We start from the raw sequence: 16,320 nt of genomic DNA, 5'->3' as shown, positions 1-16,320 counted from the left end.
GTCAAGAAAGAATTTACTGAGTACCTCCCAGGCACAATGCCAACTGCTAAAGACACTGCTGTGTCCACTTTCAAGGAGTTTAGAGACCGACTAGGCAGGGCAAATGTGGTACAGTTTTAGGGTATAAATGCTATAATGGCAGCACGTACAAGGAACGCTGGGAGTAGAGAAGAGGAATCAGCTGAGACTATCATAAGAGGATTGAAAAGAGAGAGGAAAGGCAAAGGCCACAACCGAGGGTGAAAAGTCCAAATCGTCCTAGATGGTAGGTCTGTTGAGCACACAGTAAGGGTGACGCAGGAAAGGCAAGCAGAGGCCTGACCAGGGAGGGTATTGTAAACCAGGAAATTCAAAGAAAGCACAAAATGCCCACCTCAACACTCATCGTGTTGCTATTTGCAAACGAACACGAGCCAGAGACTAGACACCACTGGCTTCCTGGGAGCAATTACCCCACACCTGAGTTCCCTGTCTAGGATGAATACAGATGTCCTATGCTATATAAATTCTCACTCTTTAAACTGGGGAACCAAACTGAGATGGGGCTGGAATCCCTTACTATCTGCATTCTTGTTTGTTTTTATTTCATAGAATGTAGTATCCCTTATTATCAGAACCTCCTGCCTTGACCTTGGAAGGTCAAATCTAAATATAAACCAAGGGTTGCAAATTCAAATACCTTCAGTGCTCAAGTAAGAAGCGGTAAATGAGTGAAGAAGGCCAGGCATGACACAAAAGGGCATGGTGGGGACTATGGCAAACTGGAGCACATGCCCCCCCATCTAAGCAGGGCAGTGAGTCAACTCTGGATTCTCGCCACGAGGGAAGAATGACCCAGTGTAATAATAGCTTTCAGTGTTTCAGAAGCTGGCAGAAATGAAGACGTTTTGAATTTGAATATTCTGACTTTTTGAATACCAGGGTAGGGTGGAGTCTGCAGGCCTCCTCTTTGGAGCCCCTGCTCTGAATATTAGGAAACTATTAGTCTGGGATTTCATATAAACAGGACCAGTTCTACCCTGCTATTTGTACGGTTAGAATGGGACCATACAACTTACCAGGTAGGGGATAAAGAAACAGACGAGGCTCTGGTAGAACGCATCCGCCATGGAAATCCAGAAAGTCAGCAGGTTATAGCACTGGCAGGAAATAGCACATCGACAGTAACCACCATCAAAGCAAGCCTCTGTTCTTTGTAAGCAGCTTTCTTGTGCATGGCTGGACTAGACAACACGGCACTTACAATGCTTCTTATCTTAGAGGCAATAGAATGGAACGATTAAGAGCATGGGCCTGGGGGTGACAGACCTCAGGTCCAGTTCCAGCATTGTGTGGCCTTAGTGAAAGTCACTAAACTTCTTTGAGCATTGTTTCCTCTTCCTTAGAAAGTAGAGAAAAACACCACCAACTATTTCCTTGGGTTTCAAGAGGTCTAAATGCAATTGTGCTTTGGTAGCTAGTAAAGGCTCAGCTACCAAATATATTACCAAATTATTACCAAATGATAATGAATGGTTATCATTCATTAGCACATTGTTAGTGCTCACACAAACTTGGTAAGTTTAGAGATTCTGAGGTTTCCGAATAGCATCTGAAAGAGAACCCTCAATCACAGCCCAGGGTCACAGGTTCCCAAGATCTCAGTGGCTTCAGAGACAACCTTTCTCATTTTGTGCTTCACTCCTCTTGCCTTCCCTGGGAAAAGTGAAACTGTTCACATTGTATGTTTTTGCCACATTAACCTCTTTTAATGTTAGTTACTCAAGGAAGACATTATGCAGCTAGCTCGCCTCTGGGAAGGGGACAGTTAGAAGGGCCCAGGATGTAGGCGTGCCATCGCCACCTCTCCCTTGCTTGAAGTGCTGGGGTTGCTGTGTTGCTCTCCACCTGTCTCTGGTTGAGGATGGGGCTTGGTTCTTCACTGGCTGTCCCCAAAATATCACCAGCTCTCAAGCACCACATCTGGCTTTGCCCTCCTTTTCCCCAGGTGCAAAGGTACCCTTGTGCATATCGACATCCCTTTTCCCAGAGCTCCCCCTTCGAGGCAGTCAGGTTCCCCTCTCTGCCTCCTGCATCCAAGCTCCTGACCCGTGTCTGTGCTAGTCGGGCTGCCTGCTGTGTGACTTCTCCAGATCATTTAGGGCATCAGTGTGGCCTCTGTGCCTTGTAAGAGACTGTTCTGTGGTTTTAGTCCAGGGGTTCCCAAACCAAGCCTTGGGCATTCTGTTGAAAGCCTACAGACAAGGACCAGATAAGGGTGATGGGATCTTTCTGTAAGCCCTCTTCCCCTTTAACTAGGGAGTCCCGTATTAACGTGTGATGTAATTAAGAAATAACTGAAAAGAAAAATACCCACTGGTCTGGTCCATCACCTTCAACAGCAAATGAGAAACAGGCCAGAAGCAGGGAGCAGTGTTTCCGGGTCACGTGGGAGGTAAGTGGCAGAGTGGTGACCAGAACACAGGACCGCCAGCCCAGCACTCCTCCTCTGACACCTCAAGGGAGGAGCTGGAGGTCACCTCCCCGCCTGCCCGAGCCCCTTACCTCAGAGTTCTGACCACTCTTGTACAGCTCAGGCAACGCCAGGAGTGTTTCCATAGAGACGTCTTTATCGAGGACTCCGAAGACAAGAGGAGGCAAGGAGGTGAAGAAGAGATTGAAGAAGATCAATTGCCAGTAATCGATCATGGTGGAGCCAGAGAAACCACAGAAGAACTGGTACCAGAAGAGCAGGTTGACGTAGCCCTGCAGGCAGAGGGTGCGGCCTTGTGAGTGAGGACCCACGGGCAGCCGGGTCACCAGATGCTGCTTAGGAGCTCTGACAAGTCCCTACTCAGACTCGGAGCTTCAGTTTCCTTGTTTGTGACAGGCAAGGTTGTGTAAGGACTGCAGGTAATTTTCATCCCTTAGATTCTACCATTACCACTTCTGCTACTACTACTAACCTTCTTTAGGACCCGAAAGGAACTGCACCGATTTGTTGAGTATACGTTGTCAAGAGCGTAGGGTTTCGGAGGCAGAGAGGACTGGTTTTGAATCCCCAGTTGGGTCATGCACTAGCTTGAGTCACACCCCAGTTGGGTGTGAACTCGGTCAAATTGCTTAGCCTTTCTGAACGTCATCTTGCCATCTTTCGGATACGATTAGTAGTACCTAGACCATGACATGTGATACCAAAAGGCAGTAGTTGTGATTAGCAGTATGGTAAGAGGAAGGGATGCTAGAAAGACTTGACCGCGGGCAGGAAGGCTGGCGGGAGGATGACTTCCTGAGGAGGTTGACCTCACAACACTTGCCTCATGGTCACACAGCTCCAAAGGTGAAGAAGAAAACCTTGTGCCTAAGTTGCTTTATGCTTTCGAAAGATCTTTCTACCCAAGACCTCCTCACCTGAGAAGGGCTGGGTCACTATTACTATCTAACATATTGTGATGTGGTTTGGTGACTTGACCAAGGTCACAGAAGCAGCCGGTCCTGGCATTAGAACTAGAACTTCTCAGCTCTACGTGGCTGGGGCACAGAGGCATGAAGGATGTTGTAAGGAAGCTTTCAGTGGGTTTGTGTTCAAGCTAGAATTCTCATTCCCTGATTGCTGGGCCAGTGTTATTTTTAAGAGCCTCTCTGTTTAGTACTGTAATACTACTAGTAATATTAACATTCATATTAACACCACGATTGTTATTTGAGCTTCTATTTGTGACAGGTGTGTGACATACTATATTAGTATATACCACAGTAGTAGATGTGCAGTATACATAATTGGTCCCATCAACCTGGCAAGATTAATGTCATTGCTAATAATATCATACTACTATATTTATGTATTATTAACTATTATAACTTGATCTACAGACAAGGAATCTGAGGCTCTGAGATACTCAGTTACTCCTTGCCTGTGTTCACAGCCAGGAAATGGCACAACCAGCCACTGAGTTTTCAAAGCTTCCTCCTCACCCACCCGCAAGAACTCTTAGTCCCGTTTTTGGATTATATAATAACAATGCTAACCAAGATTCTCCCAGCTGAGGAACTCCATCCTTTGGCTTTTCTGCCAAGGTGACTAATGGGAGGTTTTCTGGCTCTGAAGGAGACCCCGGTGCTCTGAGACACCCTGGATGGACCTTGCATCTCTCTGTCTGAGGGCCGGGCTCCCCTTCATTGCTGCTCTGGGGCTTCAGGTCATCCCGCTCCCACTCCAGTCCTGTGATGCTGTGAGGGCTTTTCTCCTATGAGTTTTGGTGAAGTTCTTTCTCAGAGGAGGAGATTTGGGAAGGAGAGGGCTTGGTCTGTTTCCTGTGCTGTAGGTAGGTTTGAAATATACTTTGGGCAGACACTGAGTCCCCAAATCAACATCACCCACTTGTGCACTTGACAGGATTGGTTTAAGAAGAACCAAAGTGCTGAAGTCTCCTTGATACTAGGGTTCAACAACTGCATGAGGCTTTGACTGCTTGTTTTTCTTTTTTTAAGCCCTTTGAGCACCTTGCTTCTTCCTCCCCAGCTAGCTGGGTAAGACAATAACTCTTATCTCCATGTACGCACAGGCAGCTTGAGTGGCTCAAATAGGGTAAGTGACTACACCAAAGTCCCTCTGCCAGTTGGGCCTGGAACTGTGACTTGAGGTTGTAGAACCTTAGGACGCCAGGACTGGAAGTGACGCCATCTACAGACGAGGCAAGAATAGCAACGGCAGCAAGAATAGCAGATGAGGCAAGAATAGCAACGGCAGCAAACACAACAGCAACCGAGACTCCTAAAGCGCATCTTATGTGCCAAACTCTGTTCTGACTCACTCAGTCCATCTACCAGCCTTATGAGGATATCACTACTATCCTCATTTTACAATTGAGAAAACCGAGCCTCAGAGAGGTCAAATCATGGGGCTGGGGCTACAGACTAGCAAGTAACAAAGCTGGAGTCCAGACCTAGCTGTTCTGGCTAAACAATATACTACTAAACAACCAATGGATCACTGAAGAAATCAAAGAGGAAATAAAAAAATACCTAGAGACAAAAGACAATGAAAACATGATCATCCAAAACCTATGGGACGCAGCAAAAGCAGTTCTAAGAGGAAAGTCTATAGAAATACAATCTTACCTCAGGAAACAAGAAACATCACAAATAAACACCTAAACTTACACCCAAAACAACTAGAGAATGACAAACAAAACCCAAAGTTAGTAGAAGGAAGGAAATCTTAAACATCAGAGCAGAAACAAATGAAATAGAGATGAAGAAAACAGTAGAAAAAGATCAATGAAACTAAAAGCTGGCTCTTTGAAAGATAAAATTGATAAACCTTTAGTGAGACTCATCAAGAAAAAAAGGGAGAGGGCTCGTATCAATAAAATTAGAAATGGAAAAGGAGAAGTTACAACGGACACCACAGAAATACAAAGGATTGTATGAGATCACTATACACCAATAAAATGGACAACCTGGAAGAAATGGACAAATTCTCAGAAAGGTATAACCTTCCAAGACCCAACCAGGAAGAAATAGAAAATATGAACAGAACAATCACAAGTACTGAAATCGAAACTGTGATTAAAAATTTCCAACAAACCAAAGTCCAGGACCAGATGGCTTCACAATCGAATTCTTTCAAACATTTAGAGAAGAATTAACACCTATCCTTCTGAAACTATTTCAAAACATTGCAAGGAAGGAACACTCCCAAACTCATTCTATGAGGCCACCATCACCCTGATACCAAAACCAGACAAAGTTACCACACATGAAAAAAATTACAGGCCAATATCATTGATGAACATAGATGCAAAAACCCTCAACAAAACACTAGCAAACCAAATCCAACGATACACTAAAAGGATTGTGCACCCTTATCAAGTGGGGTTTATCCCAGGGATGCAAGGATTTTTCAATATCCACAAATCATTGTGATACACTACATCGAAAAATTGAAGGATAAAAACCATATGATTATCTCAATAGATGCAGAAAAAGCTTTTGACAAAATTCAACACCCACTTATGATAAAAACTCTCCAGAAAGTGGGCATAGAGGGCACCTACCTCAACCTAATAAAGGCCATATATGACAAACCCACAGCAAACAACATTCTCATTGGTGAAAAGCTGAAAGCATTTCCTCTAAGGTCAGCAACAAGACAAGGATGTCCAGTCTTGCCACTTTTATTCAACATAGTCTTGGAAGTCCTAGCCATGGCAATCAGAGAAGGAAAAGAAATAATAGGAATCCAAATTGGAAAAGAAATGTAAAACTGTCACTGTTTGCAGATGACATGATACTATATATAGACAATCCTAAAGATGCTACCAGAAAACTACTAGAGCTCATCAGTGATAAAGTTGCAGGTTACAAAATTAACGCACAGAAATCACTTGTATTTCTGTACACTAACAACAAGAGATCAGAAAGAAATTAAGGAAACAATCCCACTTACCATCGCATCAAAAAGAATAAAATACCTAGGAATAAACCTACCTAAGGAGGAAAAAGACCTGTACTCTGAAAACTATAAGATGCTGATGAAAGTAATTAAAGATGATACCAACAGATGGAGAGATATATACCATGTTCTTGGATTGGAAGAATCAATATTGTCAAATGACTGTACTACCCAAGGCAATCTACAGATTCAATGCAATCCCTATCAAATTACCAATGGCATTTTTCACAGAACTAGACCACAAAATTTTATAATTTGTATTGAAACACAGAAGACCCCATATAGCCAAAGCTATTTGAAAAAGAAAGAGCTGGAGGAATCAGGCTCTCTGACTGCAGACTATGCTACAAAGCTACAGTTGCCAAAATACTATGGTACTGGCACAAAAATAGAAATATAGATCAAAGGAATAGGCTAGAAAGCCCAGAAATAAACCCACACACCTATGGTCAGTTAATCTATGACAAAAGAGGCAAGAGCATACAGTGGAGAAAAGACAGTCTCTTCAATAAGATAAGTGGTGCTGGGAAAACTGGACAGCTACATGTAAAAAAATGAAACTAGAACATTCTTTAACGCCATACACAAAAATAAACTCAAAATGGTCTAAAGACTTAATATAAGACATGACAGCATAAAACTCCTAGAAGAGAACATAGGCAAAACATTCTCTGACATATATCATACCAATGTTTTCTTTCAGTCTCCCAAGGCAATAGAAATAAAAGCAAAAATAAACAAATGGGACCTAAAGGAAACCATAAACAAAATGAAAAGGCAACTTACATACTGGGAGGAAATACTTACAAACAAAGCGACCTACAGGAGATTAATCTCCAAAATATACAAATAGCTCACGCCGCTCAATATAAAACAAACCAACCAACCAGTCAAAAAATTGGCAGATCTAAATAGACATTTCTCCAAAGAAGACATATGGATGGCCAAAAAGCACATGAAAATATGCTCAACATCACTAACTGTAAGAGGAATGCAAATCAAAACTACAATGAGGTATCACCTCACACTGGTCAGGATGGCCATCAGCAAAATACCTACAAACAACAAATGCTGGAGAGGGTGTGGATAAAAGGGAACCCTCTTGCACTGTTGGTGGGAATGTAAATTGATACAGCCACTGTGGAGGTTTCTTAAAAAACTAAAAACAGCTACCATGTGATCCAGCAATCCCACTCCTGGGCATATATCTGGAGAAAACCATAATTTGAAAGGATATACGTACCCCGGTGTTCACTGCAGCACTATTTACAATAGCCAAGACATGGAAGCAACCCAAATGTTCACTGACAGAAGAATGGATGAAGAAGATGTGGTACATGTATACAATGGAATATTACTCAGCCATAAGAAAGAATGATATAATGCCATTTGTAGCAACGTGGACCTAGAGATTGTCATACTGAGTGAGAAAAGTCAGAGAAAGACAAAGATCATATGATATCACTTATGTGGAACTAAAAAATGATATAAATGAACTTACAAAATAGAAACAGACTCACGGACTTTGTAAACAAACTCATGGTTACCAAAGGGGAAAGGTTGGGGGAGGGATAAATTAGGAGTTTGGGATTAACATATACACACTATATAAAATAGGTAATATAAAATATATAATCAACAAGAACCTACTGTATAGCACGGGGAACTCTACTCAATAATCAGTAATAACATTATTACTGTTATCACTAATAGCATATATGGGAAAAGAATCTGAAAAGGAATGGGTATATGTATATGTATAACTGAATCACTTTGCTATACCCCTGAAACTAACGCAACACTATAAATCAAGTATACTCTTATATAAAACAAAAATTAAATTGAAAAAGGAATAATCCAATTGAAACTGTATTAATCCTTAAAAAAAAAAAAAAAATGCAAGGTTCCTGACCTCCAAGACAATACTTATGAGCAGGCCCTTTGCAGAAGAAGTTTGCAGAGCCCCGATTTAGACCGTAAGCCTCATGAGAGTGGGGACCACGTGTGTCTAGATCTCTGCTCTATACCCAGTGCCTGATAATGTTCCCGACACAGCAGATGTTCAATAATTATTTGAACAAACTAAGTACATCTTGGTGGTTCTATTGTCCTCACATGCATCCTGGAGTTTTAACGTGAAAATGTGTTTCCTTCCACAGGTCGTGTTAGGACCTTGTGCGTTTCCACTTGCTCTGCCTGGCTGGAATCTCTGCACCCCGGGGAGACCGTATTGAACCCCATGACGGCATCGCTGAGACTGGGCGCCTGTTTTTCCTCCCAAGAAGCCACAGTGCCGTAATTAACTCACTGTTCACATTTCAGAGCAGACAGGGTTTTAATCCCCTCGGAAATTGGTTTCGGACATGGAAGTTATAGTTCTCCACCCTCTAATTGCAAAGGGGAGATAACAGGGCATCAGTATCGCCATTTCGATCCCGGTGTCGAGCTGGAAATAAATATCATTTAAGCTCTGAAAGCATGGCTGGCTGGAAACGTTTCCTTTTCTATTTCACAGATTTAATGCAGAGAAGAGGCTGTGCTTATTCAAAAAAACGATTCTCTTGGAGGCAAGGAAAAAACATTAAAGGGGGGCATTTTGAATTCTAACTACACAGTCTTTCTGGTCAAATAGAGACTTGTTTGCATGGGCTTGCTGAAATAATGGTACCATCTTTACATATACATTGAACTTTGCACAGAAATGCCTATTCCCAAGTCAGGGTAACTGTGACTTTCCTGAAAGCAGGCCTGGGAGAATGGAGTGAGAGGAAAAAATATATGCCATTTTGTAGCTGCTACTTGGCTACTGTGTTTCGCTTCCATCACTCTGGTCTTAATCCTCCCTTTTTCCTTATGCAAAAAGGAATTGGATTCTATTTGGAGTCTCTTGGGGATTATTCAAAGGTCCTCAAGCTAGATAATGAAAAGCGCAGGCCCTGTTCTCTCCCTTAGTACAGCAGTGCTCTGACTTCTTCCTATGCCCATTGTTAATCGAGGGCTTTGCAAACAAGAGCCTCTGACAGTTTTAATACCTCAGTTGGTGTGTGCCTGCTTTGGGCCCTTATCAACAAGACAAAAACACACGTATCTTTCAGAGAAACAATCATACCTTCAAATGATTGTATAGTGCTCCGTGCCATCCAGAGCTCTGATGCTAAAACCTCTCGATAATACTTCTAGGGACAGAGAGAGTCCTATTCTCCCCACATTATGGATGAGGAAACCAAGGCTCAGAGAGTTGAAGTAACTCTTTCAAGTTTACAAAGCATACTAGAGTCAGGCAAGACTAAAACCCAGATGATCACCCTGCTCTAAACATTTTTGCTAATGTATATTTTATTTAGAAGTCCTTGTTGGGAATGCTGGTGATGTTGAAGTGATACACAGGGTCTTGGGTGGAAACCTTCCCCTTCACTCTCCTGAGGGTCAGGGTTCTGCTCTTGCCTATCCGGGTGACTCTATCTGGGGAGGAAACCTAAGCTCCAAGTTAGGCGAGTTGTTCTTCAAATCCTTCTTCCTTGCAGTCAGAAAAGAAATCTCATTTATGGAGGCCCTCTAAGAGTTACGACAGCAGCAACAATGATAAAAAGAAGAATGGCTAACTTTATAGGGTGATCACTCAGCGCTAATCACTTTCCACACAAGCTGTCAGTTCATCCCTGTGGCAAGTGTGCGAGAAAGGTACTATTACCATCCCCGTTTTAGAGATGAGGAAACTTAAGGTGTGAAGCCATTACCAAATACAGGAGCCTCAGTTTGAACCTGATCTGACTCCAGAGTGCTCACGCTGCCTCCTACGTGCCAGGTGCGTGCCAGACAGTACTGCCAATGTTGAAGATCATCTCACCAAATAGTACTAGCCCCATTTTATCAAAGACGAAATTGAGGCTCAGAGAACTGAATTATCTTGCCCGAGGTCACTGAGCTAGTCAGGGACAGTTTCAGGATTCAAAATCCAGATTAGCCTGACTTATTTCCTTACATAGAGATGCTTCGTCTATTTCAGCGGGGAGAGCTGGCTGTCCCCTGGCCAGGACTCCCAAGGCTCGGGTGGGAGGTTACCGCAGGGCTACTCACCACGTTCTTGTAGAAGTAGTACGCCACCATCCTGGCCAGGCGTGAGTAACACCAGTGTCCGTGCACAAGCAGCAGCTTCTTGAGGTGTCTGAAGTGGGAGATGGCAAAGTCGCTGGACATGACGGCCTGAGAGGGCAGAGCAGACACATCAGCTTCCATTCTGCTGCCAGTGCACCAAAGAGGCTCCCTTGAGGGTGCTGCTCTGTTCCGCGTCCATAGCCGGTAGGGTCTAAAAGACCCTTTGTCACGTGTAGCACCCTTGGGTGGCTTTATGGACTCTGACACCCCACCCTCTCCTCTGGGAAATGCAAATCCCACTAGAATCCAAGGAGGGCAGGTCAGAAGGGACCAGTGGTCTGGCCTGGCCCTTCACCTCCTTCCACTTATCCAATAAGCATTTATTGTGAACCAGTGTGTGTTGGGCACCATCTAGGGATGTGGTGGTTGACCAGAGAGTAGGGGCTTCCATGCGAGTGATCCTCAAACCTCTCAACGCCCTTGGCCACCCACCAAGGCCGGCCGTTTGCTCCAGTCTCATGCGGAGCTGATGGATGGATAGCTCTTCCTTTCCATGGAGCTGAAATATGTCTTTTGCCCTTGGGATGACTCAGAAACAAGGCCCAGTTCATAGTAATTTTTTAGAGTATGAGGTTTGGACGTGCCTGGTTATAAATCCTGGTCCGAGTCTTGGTCAGGGCATTTAACCGCTCTCAGCCTCAGTTTCCTCATCTGAAAAAGTGGAATAACAGTCCCTAACACACAGGGTGGTGGCTGCTGAAATTAACTGGGATAATAAGTGTGAAGTGCGAATAGAGTGCTGGCCTACGATAGACACTCAAAAGGTGACGGTGTTCGATCCTCCCCACCAACAAATTTAGGCACCACCTAACGTCTGCACTGGTGGTGGGAATACAGTTGTTAATGGTTCAGAACCCCAAGGTGGGGTCTGTCTTAATGGGAAACATTAGCAGCTCCAGTTAGTATGTTTGTTCCAAGCTGAATCTGACTAATTTTGGTACACTTTTAAGGTATACCAAGCAACTTACAGGTCCGTCTAGCCATCACGACTCAAATGGCAATTGAAAAATATTTTCTGATGTCCTTACAGCTGTCACTGCTCACAGAGGGCACTGCAAACTTGGATGTGGGTGGAGGTTACAGGGAGGAAGCATGGAATCAGGAAGGCTTTGTTTTCCCTGAATGGTTAGGTACTATTTGGCTTTAGAATATGGGTATCGCCAGCTGTCTATAAGAAGCCAAGCATCTTTGATCACTCTCTTTATTCTGAAGGACTGGGCAGTAGGGATGCGGTGATGGAGGTTATGTATAGGCAAGGATATCTGTCTTTCAGATGATAATTCTGCAAAGCTCTTCAGTATAAATTCCTCCAAGACTGTGGGGAATTGCTTAACTCACTAATAAGGATAATGGAGAGTAAGAAAGTAACAAGTAGAGTTGAAGCAAATGATACCTGCATGCCTTCCTGTCCAGATATTCCAATCCCAATATCAGCAGCTTGAATCATGCTTACGTCATTTGCTCCATCACCTGAAAGGAGAGAGGTCATGAGATCCTGGTCCAACTGCTATGTGACAATGAGAAGTTTTATACAAGCGGCACTAAATCGTCCCTATTTTATGCACAAGTGAATCCTTTTAGTGTTGCTCTGAATAGTCCTATAGGAAGAGTCATTGCTACAGGACTTTAGCCTGAGAGATCTTTTCTTCTTTGGACAAGAAGCCCTACTCTTTCTTTATCATTTACCAAATACTTATTGTGTCCTTTTTTTAGGTACAATGTTAGGTATTGGGAATACAATGGTATGTGAGCCTTGGGCAGTGCTTTACAGTTTGCCAAAAAGGCCTTCTCAGGTGTTACAGTGGGCTTCACTGAGAAGCAGATGGAGAATTTGAGCAACACAGGGGCTCGGCAAGGGTAATCCAGGTAGTGAAGGGACCCGGAAGCCCTGGAACTAAGATCTTTCTGTTTCCACGGCCAGCAAACCTCCCCTCACTCAGTATAACTTACACTGACCATATCAAGACAACTGGAATGCTGGACAGCTAACTCATCAGAGATTGTCAGTGGTGTCCAAGGACAGAGACAATGTTCAGTGATGTTTCTAAATAGAGGAACATGGGATTGACTCATTTTTTAGGTTGAGGTACATTGAGTCACTTTGGGTTCCCAGTCAATGAATCAGTTGATTCAGGGAACTGGAGGTTAGGGCATGGAAATACATACACACACATGCCACCTTTTATACCAGCACCGTCAAACAGATTTTCCTGTGATAGAAATGTCCTATATCTTTACTGTCCAATTTGAAAACCATTAGCCCCCTGTGACTACTGAAATGTGGCCGGTGAATTTCTATTTAAGTTTAACTTTAAATAGCCACATATAACAGGTGGCAACCATGTTGGACGGCACAGCTCTCAACAGTGAGGTCTTCCTCACGAGCCTGGCTTTTCCAGACTATGATGCCTTATCCATCAGACTAGAGTTTAGCAAACTTTTTCTGTAAAGGGCCAGATAGTAAATATTTTAGGCTTTGTGGGCCAAGAAGCAAAACTGAGCAACTGTTCCTGCTGAGAGGCAAATCGTTTTTACACATTTTACTATTAAAAACACGAAAACCATTCTTAGCATCTCTACAGAAATATGCAGTGGGCCAGTCTCAGCTTGAGGGCCATGAGTTGTAGACTGAACTGGCTTCATCCTTCTCCTTCTCCTGGCGCCACCTGTTTCTCCAGTGGGTTCTCATAATGATCTGCAAGTCAATTTATATGAGATACTAGAGAGAATATGGATTTGGGGGAGAAAATTTCCTTCTCCTAATTATCTGGCAACAAAATTCATTAAGCTCAAAAATTGTGTCAGTGTAAGTTGCTGTTATTCTTCTAACGATGATTTTTTTTCTCCTTGATAGCACAGCAGTGCATGATTTTCATCTTCCCCATGGCAGAACAAATCCACCCTTTAACCTCTTCTGTTTGCAAGGCAGTGGAAGCAGAGGTATGGAATCCCGCTATTTCTTGCCCTGCTGGTTTTGTTTCTGCTGCTGTGGCAGTGAAGCCAGTCCCTTACCTCTGGGAATCAATCCCGGGCTATTGCCTTGAAGTTTGGAAGAGGACAGTTCAGGGAATACAATTAGGATGCAGTTGCTAAAGCTCTGCTGCCTCTATTCTTTCTGCCCACTCCCTCTTTTTTTTCTGGTTTTGAACTGCTTTTACCTGAAGACCAGGAGAAAAGGAAAAAAAAAAAAAAAAAAAACCCCACCCACCAATGTAAAGTAGGCCCCTTATTTGAAATGCCAGGAAAGAAAATCTCTTTCCATGTCTTTGCAGGAGGAAGAGAACCTGAACCATCTGTAAGAATGTCCTCACACAAAAGCAACGTTTACCATGTGCTTGGTATGCGCTGGGCACGGGATGGAACTGAGTAAGACTGACATTGCCCCTCCACTCAGGAAACTTCTGGTCTCCTGAGCAGCCCAGCACTGAAGGCGTAACAGTGCTGTGGAGCCCTGTGGGAGCCCACGGAGTAAAGGAACATTAGGCGGGATTGGAGGAGGTTTTACAGAGGAAACGGCTTGAGCAAAGGTCAGGAAGCGAGAGAGGACGAGGCTCCTGGAGAATGGTAAGCAGCTTCATGTGACTGGGACATGGACTGCTGAATGTTGTGGGGAGGAAGGTGGCTGGACAGATAATGGAGCCCAGATCGTGAAGGTTCTTGTAAACCAGCTTTGGTTGTTCCTGGAAGGTTTGAAGTAAGGACACTTCATTTCTCTGCCTCAACCATGGCTAAAATTTAATCCCCTATGAGAAATTCTTCAACAACCAACAAGCCAGCGTTTACTGAGGGTATGCTTTGTGTAGAGTCTTATATTTAGAAATGAATATACAACACTAAACGTGGGACAAGCTTCACTTTTTAGACCTCCCCACCAGCCGTCAACACTCGACAGAATATCAAGTCCACAGGCACCTGAGGTGCGTGGTATTGTGCCATGTGTTAAGTATTGAAGGGCACATGGTCGGCATCCCAGAAGTGAGTGGGCCTGGATGTATATTGAGCTACCTGGATATTCTGAACTTGAGGCCCCTCTTGCCTTTGGCCTCCATCCAAGTCCTTAGCAGACCTGCTCATCCTGAGAACTCGGATTTGCTCGCCCACCCTGCTTAGCTGCTGCTCACCTGCTGACTGCCACATCTTGATTGTCACGTTGAACTCTCTCCCTCTAAGACAACGACCCTCAGCTTGAGCATCCTGACGGTGATACGTGACCCCTCACCTCTGGTCCAGAGTGGGCTTGCCCAGCGTCCCCCCCACATCTCCGCATGATGGGTACCTATGGAAAGGGTCATGGCTCTCAGCCTGTCTCGCACCAGCTTGACGAGCATACTCTTCTGGAGTGGGGTGGAGCGGCAGCACAGGACAGACCGGCAATACTGGGTCAACTCCAGAAATTTCTCCTCCAGTTTTCCCTGGAAAATGGCATTCAACGTCTTCCCATCGATGACCAATCCAACCTCTGGAACTGCAGCTCCTGAGGTGGGGGGTGGCGTCGCAGAAGGTAGGCGGAAGAACCCAGAGAGCTTGTGGTCCGGCTTCTGTGGTCCATGAAGTTGCTTTACCTCTTCCAATACCAAGTTGAGGATGGATTCACAGGTTTCCTATAAAGAGCAGAATAATGAATGTGGTGTCAGTAAGCAACATTAGAAACAGGTTAAAAATGTCACTTTATCCTTTAGTTAAAGAGTTATAAAACTCTACCCCCATAGAGATGACCCGGGATTTCACTTTCTGATTTTGACATTTCTCTGCAATATTTCAAACAGCATCAAAGCAATAGTAATTTGGAAACAAATTAATGGCCAAAATAGGAGAGACAGCTTGGGAATGGGAGTGGAGATAGCACAGCAAGATGCGGGCCTTTTACAGGGATGACAGAATGTAGTAAATGATACTGATACGATGGCAAATGATGACAATGTGTCATGCTGGTACCCTACTTTCCATTTCTCACAAGTCATTTCTGTTCTCCTTTGTTCCTCAGAACATTCCTGTGTGGTAGGTAGGGTGAGTATTACTGACTTTAGTTTCGAGATGAGGAAACTGAAACAGTGAAATCCTTAGTAACTTGCCCAAGGTCATCTCGAATTGTGGCTTCTTAACTGAAAAAATACATTGCGTGTTTATCCGTTTGTATAAATGTACTGGTCGTACTGGTTAAAACTGACTATGTGGGCTTCCCTGGTGGCGCAGTGGTTGAGAGTCTGCCTGCCGATGCAGGGGACATGGGTTTGTGCCCTAGTCCGGGAGGATCCCACATGCCACGGAGCGGCTGGGCCCGTGAGCCATGGCCACTGAGCCTGCGTGTCCGGAGCCTGTGCTCCGCAACGGGAGAGGCCACAACAGTGAGAGGCCTGTGTACCGCAAAAAACAAAAAAAAACTGACCATGTATGTGAGTCTTATTGAGTTTTTCTGATGTTTACCTTGAAACATGGTGAAGAAATTATTTCCTCTTATCAATTCTCCTCCATTACTTTTGATTGTATCAAAGATAAAGACAGATCTTGGATCTAAAGATATCCTTAATACCTCTTTCACTTGTTTAAACATCACTTTTAAATAAAGATAGAGAAAAGTGGTGGCAGTCAGCTGTATTATCAATTTTAATTTCGTTGTTCTGTTCACGGGGTCTTCATTTAGCAGTGTTCTTTTATCCGTGGCAAGGGATGATGATTTTTCATTTACTTTAGTGCTAAAAATTCTTCTAAAAATAAGTTTTGAAAAGTTC

The 16,320-nt window shown here is 43.9% G+C and overlaps 1 protein-coding gene and 1 long non-coding RNA gene across 2 annotated transcripts in view; one reads left to right on the top strand and one right to left on the bottom strand.

Annotated features, from left to right (window-relative positions):
* LOC113608263 (uncharacterized) overlaps window positions 1–14,785 on the top strand; it is a 150,726-nt gene extending 135,941 nt beyond the window's left edge. Inside the window, exons 7-9 of the long non-coding RNA XR_003428283.1 lie at window positions 8,596–8,731; window positions 13,446–13,531; window positions 13,864–14,785. This is a non-coding gene — a long non-coding RNA (uncharacterized LOC113608263). The remainder of the gene's footprint in view (window positions 1–8,595; window positions 8,732–13,445; window positions 13,532–13,863) is intronic.
* Window positions 1–16,320, bottom strand: part of ATP10B (ATPase phospholipid transporting 10B (putative)) — a 294,439-nt gene that overhangs the window by 16,536 nt on the left and 261,583 nt on the right. Inside the window, exons 16-20 of the mRNA XM_027084380.1 lie at window positions 14,868–15,192; window positions 11,985–12,061; window positions 10,514–10,639; window positions 2,545–2,745; window positions 1,059–1,139 (exon numbers count right to left, since the gene is read on the bottom strand). Coding sequence (XP_026940181.1) covers window positions 1,059–1,139; window positions 2,545–2,745; window positions 10,514–10,639; window positions 11,985–12,061; window positions 14,868–15,192 — 810 coding nt within the window. The remainder of the gene's footprint in view (window positions 1–1,058; window positions 1,140–2,544; window positions 2,746–10,513; window positions 10,640–11,984; window positions 12,062–14,867; window positions 15,193–16,320) is intronic.

The sequence above is a fragment of the Aethalodelphis obliquidens genome, unplaced genomic scaffold, assembly GCF_003676395.1.
Source record: "Aethalodelphis obliquidens isolate GAN/ISIS:26980383/991018 unplaced genomic scaffold, ASM367639v1 scaffold52, whole genome shotgun sequence".
NCBI lineage: Eukaryota > Metazoa > Chordata > Mammalia > Artiodactyla > Delphinidae > Aethalodelphis > Aethalodelphis obliquidens.
The sequence above is the reverse complement of the archived record's forward strand: the minus strand, read 5'-3'. Positions and strand labels throughout refer to the sequence as shown.